The 11,062-nt window shown below is 50.5% G+C and overlaps 1 protein-coding gene across 1 annotated transcript in view; it reads right to left on the bottom strand.

The window, feature by feature from the left end:
• Nucleotides 1-10,502, bottom strand: part of PLA2G2C (phospholipase A2, group IIC) — a 14,081-nt gene extending 3,579 nt beyond the window's left edge. The window contains exons 1-4 of the mRNA XM_011970334.1: nucleotides 10,463-10,502; nucleotides 7,434-7,572; nucleotides 5,366-5,386; nucleotides 5,248-5,330 (exon numbers count right to left, since the gene is read on the bottom strand). Of these exons, the coding sequence (XP_011825724.1) occupies nucleotides 5,248-5,330; nucleotides 5,366-5,386; nucleotides 7,434-7,572; nucleotides 10,463-10,502 (283 nt within the window). The remainder of the gene's footprint in view (nucleotides 1-5,247; nucleotides 5,331-5,365; nucleotides 5,387-7,433; nucleotides 7,573-10,462) is intronic.
• Between the last annotated feature and the right edge of the window lie 560 nt (nucleotides 10,503-11,062).

The following is an 11,062-nucleotide window of genomic DNA, read 5'->3' as shown; positions in this document are numbered from 1 at the left end:
GAGCCTGGGATGCAGCCTCTGTTCCCTTCACACCCCACATGGAACCCCCACTCAGGCCAGGAGCCTGGGATGCAGCCTCTGTTCCCTTCACACCCTACACGGAATCCCCACTCAGGCCAGGAGCCTGGGATGCAACCTCTGTTCCCTTCACACCCCACACGGAATCCCCACTCAGGCCAGGAGCCTGGAATGCAGCCTCTGTTCCCTTCACACCCCACACCGAACCCATCAGCAGGTCCCGCCGGCCCCGACCCTACCTGCACAGCATTCCCGGCATCTGACACTTCCCATCCCCACTGTCACCATGCTGATCCTGGCTGTGGTTGTGCCTCCCAATGCTCTGCAACAGTCCCCTAATGGGGCCCTTCTTTCCTCCCTGACTCTTCTTTCTCTGCACCGTAGCCAAAGTGATCTTTCTGGGGCAAAAGTAGAGCATCCTCTGCTTCACACGCTCCAATGACTCCCTTGCATTGACATAGAAGGTGCGTGTGTCTTCCCCTGTCCAACCTCATCTCCCTTCTTCCCAAGGCTCCTCTGCTCCTAGCACATTGGCCCTGAGGTCTCAGACCAAACGCCACCTCCCCAGAGAGGCCTTCTTCGACCACCTAAAGCAGGCACCCTTCTGTCTCCTTGACCCCCGACCTCTGTCATTCTGCAGGCTGTCGCTTTGTCCGAGGTGCCTCAGAGCACCTGGCCCTGTCTGAATGTGTCTTTGTTAATAAACACGCTACGGTCTCTTGTTCTTTTTGGAATGCAAGCTCCTTCCGGGCAAGGATTTTGTCCTCCTCATTGCTGATCTCCTGGCCCTAACACGCAGTAAGGGCTCCTTCCTGACCACCTTACTGACCACACTCACATGGCCTACAGGCCAGTGCCAGCAGCTGAGCCCTAGGAGACAGGAAGCCAGGTTCTTGGGCCAGATAGGCTGCTTCTGTGCTTTGGGGTCTCAGGCAAGTTGCTTCCCTCTCCAAGCCTGTTTCCTCAGCTTTCAAATGGTGGTAAAGATACGTGCACTGCCTATTTCATGAGTGCTTTTGTTCATCTACTCATTCAACAAACAAGTATTGAGCTCCCAACATGTGTCCGGTCTGTGGCTAGGAGCTGGGGGTAGAGGTGCAAGCCAGCAGCCCCCACACTGCTTAGTCCAGAGGCATGGTTCTCTGTGGGCTCTATGAGAACCAGTGCCCTCAAACAAGACAGGCTTGCTCCCTGCTCTCACGGAACTTTCTAGCTGGGGGGAGAGTCGATGCACACAGACACAGAGAAGTAAACAAGATCATTTCAGGCAGAGATGAATGCTGGGAGAGACGGTGGGTAGCGTGTCAGTGAGTGGAGGCTGAGATGGGGAATATATTCAGCAGTAAATGAGAAAAGTCTTTGCAAAATACAAATTCCGGCAGTTGCCATTTTCATCTTCCCGCTTTGGCAGAGGGAGGCAGTCCGAGGCCGGGAGATGTAGATAATGGAGGTTCAGTTGGCTGAAACCCCATCTCTCCTCCCTGTACCACACATGTATGTGCATGTGGGCGGAGGGGGTGTCACTGCTGAGTGAGCTTCAAGTCCCTTGGAAAAATGCCAAGTACTTATGTAAGCCCACTAAAAGGAGGGATAACCACCTCCCAGGTGGCCTGAGGGCAGCTGTCCCCACCACCAGGCAAATTAGGCCCTGGGCTCTGGTGACAGGCCTTTCTCTGCACTGATCTCTCAGTGACATTTAGAGTCGTGGACAGACCAAGTTGTTTTCTTCCTTTCCCTCCCCTGCTTACCTACTGCATCCCAGAGCAGCCCCTGGTTGCTAGGCAACCTGGACCAGGCCTGGGTGCAGGATTTCAGAATTCAGGGGAGGCTAGGGAGTTGGTTAACTCTTGCAGGGGCAGCTCTTTGAACGGAGGTGCAATTAGGATAGGGAAATAGTTTTTTTTTGTTGTTTGTTTTTCTTTTTTGAGGTAGGGTCTCACTCTGTTGTCCAGGCTGGAGTGCAGTGGCACAACCACAGCTTACTGTGGCCTCATCTCCTGGGCTCAGGTGATCCTCCTATCTCAGCCTTTCGAGTAGCTGGGACTACAGGTATGCACCACCACACCTGGCTAATTGTTTGTATGTTTAGTAGAGAGAGGGGTCTCACTGTGTTGCCCAGGCTGTTCTTGAACTCCTGGGCTCAAGTGATCTCCCCGCCTCAGCCTCACAAAGTGCTGGGATTATAGGTATGAGCCACCGTGCCTGGCCAGGAAAGGGGTTTTATTCCATAAGGGGTCACTGACCTTAGCCCGATGGACACAAGTACAGAGCAGACTCTTCAAAGAAACAGTATTTAAGAAAATCCCAGTGCTGTAAGCAAAGAAGAAAAGAAAACTTGGACAAAAAGAGGAATTTCCACATCTAAAAGAAAGGGCATTAATGAAGCACCTACTGTAGGCCAGCCCCTGTAGCTGGGCTGCTTTAGCTAATCCTTCCAGCAGCCTTATGAAGTACAGGCATTATCTCCATTTCACAGGTGAGGAGATGCATACATTAATCTATTAATACAACTCTTAATACAAAGTGTGGAGCTGGAATCAGACCCAGTGCTGCCTGACTCCGAGGCCTCTTAGCAGGAACACAAAGCTCCGGGGCCTTACAGAGAAGCAAACTCCATCTGCCCCTCTTTCCTTCCCTGGGCCAGGGCAGAGCATTCTGACCAGTTTGCTGCAGATCCTGAGACTTACACTGTGTGAGGGCCTCCAATCATGCACACACACAGCACCCTCCACAGGGGAAGCTGGTGTGAGACAGGGCGCCTGGGGTTTGAATCCCAGCTCTTCTTTCCCTGGCTGTGTGACCTTGGCGATCGTGCTTAACCTCTCTGAGCCTCAGAGTCCTCCTTGATAACGGGAGATAATGCTCACCTCAGAGGTTTATCATGTGAGTTCAGGTGCTATGTGTACAGCATCTACCACAGAGGTTCATACACTGTAGCTGCTGTTATTGTACCCATTTCATGGATGAGAAAACCAAAGCCCACACAACTCAGGCCAGACGGTATGTTCCAGAGCACTGAAAAGTTTCAAGACACATGCATCTTAATCTTGTCCGTTTCTTGAATCAAACTCGTCCCCTCTGTGGGTCTCAGTCTCTTCATTGCTACAATGAGGGACTGATCTGGATGATCTCTAAGGGCACTTTAGCTCTGGAGTTTCCACAAGACTGTGAACGCCAGAAGAGCAGGGACTGGGTCTGCTTTATTCTGTGCCCCTGGCCCCTGGCACAGCACCAGCACTGGGCGGGTACCCAGTGGATGCTCACTCAATACTGGGGCAAGTAAATCAATGGCCTGGGGCTCAGCACGTGTCAGCAGCAGACTCTGGATTAGAACCCAGATCACCTGGCTCTCAGCCCTGCTCCTGGAGGCAGGGGCTTGGCGAGGTGGGGATGGGGATGACAGAGGCTGGCCTGGTCCTCACTGGCTGGGTCAGCTGGGGAGGCGGGTGCTGATGCCCTGGTACTGATGCGGAAGCCTCCTCCCACGCTAGTGCCCTGAGCAGGGCTCTGGACTCAGGAGCCCTGATCAAGGCTTCAGGAGCAACTGGCTGCTTCTGCTCTGCAGGGGCAACGTGGGAAGAAAGTACAGCCCAGGCCAGGTACTTTCTGGTCCAACTCCCAGCCTCTGCCGGCACCTCTCACCACCGCCCAGCAGTGCCACTGCCTGGGGTTCCAGCCTCTGCTCCTCAACCTTTGCTCCACTCTCCCTCATCTCCTGGGGTCCTGGGCTGGGAGGGTGAAGAGCGTTGAATAGAGAAGTTTCCCTGGGTACAGAGAGCCCAGGCCAGCCCTGGCAAGTGCAGTCAGTCCACAGGAGCCCAGGGTGGAGGCTTGGGCTGGGCCAGCCGGGCATCCCCACCCCTGTGGCAAAGACGGGTGGGAAGAGGCTATGGGAAACTCGGTTCCTGGCAGTCAACTTCTCCAGTGCCCTCTCCCCATCCCTCCCACCAGACCCTGATCCCTTCCCCTCTCCTGAACATGGCCTTGGAGGTGTCATAGAAAAGACACTTTGCTTTAGGCCTGAGAAGGACCACACCAGAGAGCTCCAACTCAGTCTCCTTGAGCTCATATGGGGAACAAAAGAAGGTTCTTTCCCTGTCAACCACGTCCTGGTGGCAGTGGGTAGTGCAGGCCAAGAAGCAGGCTGAAAACTGAGGCAGGTCCTCCCGGTGTAGGGGTCCAAGGCCCCAACCCACACAGCTGGTTCCAGGGAGACCTCACAGTCCTAACTCTGGGTCTTGGTGTGTGCCGAGCTGGAGTGGTGGGTGGGGGGAGCTCAGGAGACCGGAAGTCTGAGCCCTGGAACCCACCACGGGATGGAGGATGTATCTCCCGCCCTAGGGGATGAGTGGCCGAGAGGTGGTGGTTCCCTGACCTCAGGAGGAAACAGAGGAACTCCAAGGCGCACTCACAGCTGTGAACAAATAGACCTGGGAAGGAAAGCGATTCATGCAACCCCACGAGGCCAGGCAGGAAGTGAGCCACACGTTGTAAGGGGCCACTTCTTTATTCGGTGCTCTTCACCCTCCCAGCCCGGGACCCCAGGACCCACCGTGGCTATGCTGGAAAGGATGGTACTCACCAAAGGCCACTGCCCAGTGCCTCCGAATGTGCCTGCTGTTTAGACCAGGATTGCCATGCTCATACCCGTACTCTACCAGCAGCAGAACACGCCCCAGATGCCAGGACCACGGCCCATATGCAGGGCACTTGATCCACTTGTCCACATGGCTCCTTGAACGGTCTCAATAACATGTGAGTCCCCCTTCCCTTCCCACCTATTTGCTTTTGTGGCCCTGGCGACACCTATCTTAGTGGCTGGCATACAGTCACCCTTAATAAATATTTGTCCAACTGGAAGACAGCTGAGCCGTTTTGTTAACACATGACAGAAACAAGGAAACACGTTATCAACAGTAACAGTTGTCAAGGGAAGCTTCAAAATTCAGTGTAAGCTCAAGTGAACAAGTATGTATTGAGCATGTACTATCTGCAGGGCTCTGGCCTCCCAGAGAGTTCAGGAAGTATACCCATGGGCGGGAGAGACCAGGGCAGGATGAGCACAGACACTCTGAGAAGCTCTGGAGCATCAGGGAAAAGCTCAGGTTTGCCTCCTTCCAAGCACTTGGAAGCATTTCATTTTCTAAAACATCTCTGGGTCAAAGAGGAGGTGAATGTTAAGGAAAGGCCCGGGTTAAAAGACATTTCCATACAGAAAAGGCTACTCACACACCACTGTGCCATTGACGATGTGGAACTGGTAGCCGTTCAACACAGGCTGGCAGCTGGACTCCTTCAGCTTCTCGTAGCAACAGTCATGTGCCTGGCAGCATCTGGGGCGAGACAAGAGGGAAATGAGGGGCTGTGCCTGGAAGTGGGTCCCTCGGGAATCTGCTGGAGGACCTTATCTGGGGACTAGAAAGGGCTCACCTGCCTCCTCCTCTAGGCAAGAAGGCATTGAAGGTGGGGAGGTGAATTATCAATAATAATAAAAACAGGCCAGGTGTGGTGGCTCATGCCTGTAATCCCAGCACTTTGTGAGGATGAGGCAGGAGGATCGCTTCAGTCCAGGAGTTTGAGACCAGCCTGGGAAGCACAGGGAGACCTCCTACGTTTTTTAAGTTTTTTTTAAAAAAAAAGTCAGGCATAGTGGCACCAGCCTGTGGTCCCAGCTACTCAGGAGGCTGAGGTGGGTGGATTGCTTGAGCTCGGGTGACAGAGGCTGCAGTGAGCTGTGATTGAGCCTCTCCACCCCAGCCTGGACAACAGAGCAAGACCCTGTCTTCCAAAAAATAAGTAAAATAAAAAATAATAATAATAACCAGTAGCATTTCCTGAGCCCTCTCTAGTGTCTGTTGCTATCTCATTAGCTACTCACAGAAACCTATGAAGTACAGTCATTGTCTCCCTTTTGTAGGGGAGGGACTGAGATTCAGAGAGGCCCATTTCCCAAACGTAGGCAGCTGGAAAATGACAGACCCAGGACACAAATCTGGGTCCATTCACGCATTTAACACTTTTTACTGAGCACCTACTGTGCGCCAGGCACTGTGATGGTCTCTGAGGAGACAACTGTCTGCAAAAGCAGAGATAGTCCTACTCTTGGCACCCAGAGTTGGCTGGGGGCTGGATGGGAGAGCACTGCAGGAGAAATAACATCTGGAGAATGGGCTCAGTCCAAGTCCTCAGCCACTGCTCAAGGCACAGGAAGGCAGAAACTTAAGCTTGGATTCTAAGGCCTGAAAGGCCAAGAAAAATGTTTCAGTCTCCATCTCTTGCCATTCCCATCTGCAAGTGAGGGCTCTGCTGTTGATCAGCTTTGACTAATGATGTTCAATTTCTAATCAGCCTTTGGACTTTGACAGTGGAGCTACAGACCATCAAGGAGAGGGGACAAACTTTGAAACAGGCAAATTCTTGTTTAATTCTAACCCTGCCACTTAGAAGCTGCATTGCCTTCGGGAAGTGGTTTAGCAACTCACTGTCCTCACCTGTCAAATGGGCTGGTATCACTGTCTTGCGCATTCCCTGAAAGAATTACATTAAGTTCGTGTGCCAATCGCCAGTCCCAGTGCCTGGCATATAATGGGCATTTTGTAAGTATCAGTTGACCTTCCAGGGCTCTGAGGTCCTCCCATGGTTCCAAGAGCCCAACCCACAAGGCTTGAGCTCCAGGAGTGATATTTAAGGCCCCACTGTGGGGACATGTTTCTCCACACTAGGTTAAATGTGGCAAGGAACATTTTGCTTTCTTATTTCTTCAAATGAAATGACACGCAAACTGTCCCGTTTCTTACCTCCCCACACACACACTCACCACATGACACCCACTTCTACTTTTTCTAGGAACTCACACTCCCCTACCCCCATCCTTTGGAGTAGGCCTGGGAAGCAGGTTTGTGCCATGCAACCTCACCCAGATGGACAACTTCTCCAAACTGGGCCACTTGGATTCCCTCTCCTAGAATATGGAATTAGGACTAGTGAGTCAGTTGTGCTGTGCCTATAGTCCTAAAAGCTGGAGAGCTGGAAGCAGAGCACTTTTACTATGAGGATGAAACAGCTTCTAGAGCTCTGGGCAGGACCGATGCATAATTGCAGAGGCCAAAGCAATATGAAAACGTGGGGCCCTTTATTAAGAATTTCAAGATGGCGGCAGCAGAGCAGTAAACCACATTTAGGCCCTTATGAGTGTTGGGCCCTGTGAAACTTCACAGATCACACACTCAGGAAGCTGGCCCCGACTCTGGGTTTCTCAAGACCCATCCTCCGAATCCCGTTCAGTTCTTCCTTCCATTAGCCTGAATTGTTTTCTGTTACTTGCCATGCAAGAATTCTAACACCCTCTCTCTGGCTTCGAGCTTGAACTTTAATGCAAAACAAATGATAGGTGGCCTCAGAGCCTCTGCACCCACCTGTCAGTGTCATCCACGGGGACCCCTTTGCCCCCAAGCCCACAGTAGCAGCCATATCCGTAATATGAGAAGAAGGCACTCCGCCCCGTGATGTGTTTGACCATCCTCTGAAACTGCCAGAAGCTGCTGTGGGTGGGGGCTGCCACTGCCGATGAGGAAACAAGGAAGAAGGAAGTTGCAATGAGCACGATGCTGCCTTGATGTCCCCTCCCCTTACTAGAATGCTGAGAATTCGAAATATCACCAGATCCCCAAAGCGAAGTGCAAAGGGCATAGCTGGAATCATTAGCCCTTTTCCTGGGGAAGAAAATAAGTTTAGATTTGCTCCTGTAACACAGCTAGTTTTTTGCTAACCCGGATGAATACCCAGTTCCCATGAGGTTCGGAACAAGGCTCTCCCATCAACCATAGTCTTCCCCCTCAAGGCAGGAAACCACCGTCCTAGGCAGAATACCCTCGGGTCTGATGCAACATGAATGGGAAAAGTTCAAAGCCAGAAATGCCAGTCCCTCCAGATGTCATCAGGCCTTTACTATCTTGCAGGAGAAACAAAATACTTAAGAGGCAGGAAAGGTATCCTCAATTATTATTTTTTTAAATGGCAAGTACACATGAACTCAGCTGTTTTTGCTTCTACAAGTTGCTTATGAGAGTGGGCACAAATGCATACACAAAGTGGTTTGCTGAAGCATTATCTGTGATATAAAAAAATTGGAAACCACCCACATGTCCGCTGACAGGGGGATAATAACAAAATTATGTGTCTCAAAAATAAACTACACTTGATAGCACTATCTCTAGGCAATTGGGATTGAAGAGAGAGAAACAGTCAACATTCATTTTATATACATCTCTGCTGTCTCATGTCTTTGCACAATAAGCATGCGTTTTCTTTCTTTCTCTTTCTCTTTCTTTCTTTCCTTCTTTCTTTCTTTCTTTCCTTCTTTCTTTTCTTTTTCTTTCTTTCTCTCTCTCTCTCTCTTTCTTTCTTTCTTTCTTTCTTTTGAGATGGAGTTTCACTGTAGTTGCCCAGGCTGGAGTATAATGGTGCGATCTCAGCTTGCTGCAACCTCTGCCTCCCGGGTTCAAGCAATTCTCCTGCCTCAGCCTCCTAATTAGCTGGGATTACAGGTGCCCGCTGCCACGCCTGGCTAATTTTTTGTATTTTTAGTAGAGACGGGATTTCACCATCTTGGCCAGCTGGCCAGGCTGGTCTCGAACTCCTGACCTCAGGTGATCTGCCCGTCTCGGCCTCCCGAAGTGCTGGGATTACAGGCATGAGCCACCGCATCTGACCCAGCCTGTGTTCCATTTCTATTATGGTGTTTTACATGTGTGTGTGTAAAGGTTGTATAGAGGATGTATATCAAACTCTTAAGAGTGGTCACCTCTGGAGGTAGGGAAAACACTAGGGTCTGGGGAGGATGAGGAGGAGCTTTACCTTGTTGCTATATACTCATTTATTTTACTTTTTAATTACAAGCATGTTGTAAATTTGCAATAAAAATACAATAAAGACATGAACTTGAAGAAGAGAAACAGAAATAGAGTCTGGGGGAGTTTGCTCAGGAGCCTTCGATCTCACTATTGTGTTTAGTCTAAACAGGGGTGTGAGGGGAAGAAGCCCAGGAGTGGTCACTGCTGCCCAAGCAGTCCCTGGAGCCGCACTCAGGGGTTGATCTTCAGACTGAGGGGCTGCAGAGGTGGTCATCCCTGCATACGGGTATCCTCCTGCGCTATCACCTTGAAAAGTGTAAGTTCCACTACTCACTGTGGGGAAAGGAAGTCTGTTTTTGACATCTTTGACTTCGGGACTCAAAAGTTATTGTGACTCAATTGAAAGAGACAGGAAAATGGATCTGGACAAACCTCCACTCTACCAATCCAGCAAAGGAGTCTGTGAGTCTCCAAAAGACCCCAAACTGTTTCCCAGTAGGTCTTTTTTCACTTTGCAGAGGTAAGCAATAAGCAATGACTTATAGCTACCAATTATCCCGTAAGTCACCATAAAAATGTCTTTCTGCTGGCCGGGCGCGGTGGCTCAAGCCTGTAATCCCAGCACTTTGGGAGGCCGAGATGGGCGGATCACGAGGTCAGGAGATCAAGACCATCCGGGCTAACACGGTGAAACCCCGTCTCTACTAAACATACAAAAAATTAGCCGGGCGTGGTGGCGGGCGCCTGTAGTCCCAGCTACTCGGGAGGCTGAGGCAGGAGAATGGCGTAAACCCAGGAGGCGGAGCTTGCAGTGAGCTGAGATCCGGCCACTGTACTCCAGCCTGGGTGACAGAGCGAGACTCCGTCTCAAAAAAAAAAAAAAAAAAAGTATTTCTGATAAGCATTAATCATTCTTAAATTAGCTGGATATATGTCTGCATTTTTGTTCTGAATCCAAATGGCCTTAAATAAAGGCTACTATTATCCAAAGGAAAAGAGACTCTTGGGGGAGAGGGGCATAAAATAGTAGTCAAACTCCCTTTCTAGCAAATGGTTGGCAACCTCTGATTTCCTAGACACTTTATAAAATCCCAACACTGGGATCAGCCCATTTCATAGCAGAAACAGAAGCAAGAGGACGTTGCGGGGAGCCCGTTCCATTCCTGATTCTTTTTTTTTTTTTTGAGACGGAGTCTCGCTCTGTCGCCCAGGCTGGAGTGCAGTGGCGTGATCTCAGCTCACTGCAAGCTCCGCCTCCTGGGTTCACGCCATTCTCATGCCTCAGCCTCCTGAGTAGCTGGGACCACAAGTGCCCGCCAGCACACCCGGCTAACTTGTTGTATTTTTAGTAGAGACCGGGTTTCACCATGTTAGCCAGGATGGTCTCTATCTCCTGACCTTGTGATCCGCCCACCTTGGCCTCCCAAAGTGCTGGGATTACAGGCGTGAGCCCCCGCGCCCGGCCCATTCCTGATTCTTTTCTGAGTGACTTGTGACTTCCTTTACCTGGTACCACCTGGAGAGTCCCCCCTCCCACTGACATAAACAGGAAGACAGAAGCCTGGTGCTGTCCCAGCAAGCCCTCTACTTACAGCAGGAGAGGAGGAGGAAGAGGACAGCAATGACCTTCATTTCTGAGGAGACCGGGGGTCTGAGGTTCCACGGCCACGCCTTCACCTGTGTGTGAGGGGTCTCCCAGTTGAACCTCTGTTCGGGACAAAATGACCAAAATGAGGCAAGGGTATTTGGGTGCAAAACCCTAATTGCAGTGCCTTGGAAAGACCTCAGCAGAGGACTCAAAGAAATCGTTTTCAAATCTCATTCCCTTTGAATATGGTATCCTTTCTGGCATTTAGAACTGAACATATAAAAATAAGAAGGGTTCCATGGTTTTAAAAGTGCAAATGTTGTTTTGTTTTTTTTTTTCCAAATTTCTTTCTTTGGCAACATCATCCCTTCATCTCTTCTTTTTTTCTTTTGAGGAGTCCGTATTTCCTCTGCTCCCCAAGCTGGAAAGGCATCTATGTTGTTCGTAATAGAAATCCCACACAGGAATGCCTAGCTCGGTTTGCTTCTAGTCCCACAGTGCCTTCCTTCCTTGATATCCGGGCATCTTATTCATCAACTTTACCTCTCTGCATCTTGGTTTCTTCTCCTGTAGAGTGAGACTAGAAATTCCTGTTAATAATTTC

Source organism: Mandrillus leucophaeus, unplaced genomic scaffold (genome assembly GCF_000951045.1).
Source record: "Mandrillus leucophaeus isolate KB7577 unplaced genomic scaffold, Mleu.le_1.0 Scaffold944, whole genome shotgun sequence".
Classification (NCBI taxonomy): Eukaryota; Metazoa; Chordata; class Mammalia; order Primates; family Cercopithecidae; genus Mandrillus; species Mandrillus leucophaeus.
The sequence above is the reverse complement of the archived record's forward strand: the minus strand, read 5'-3'. Positions and strand labels throughout refer to the sequence as shown.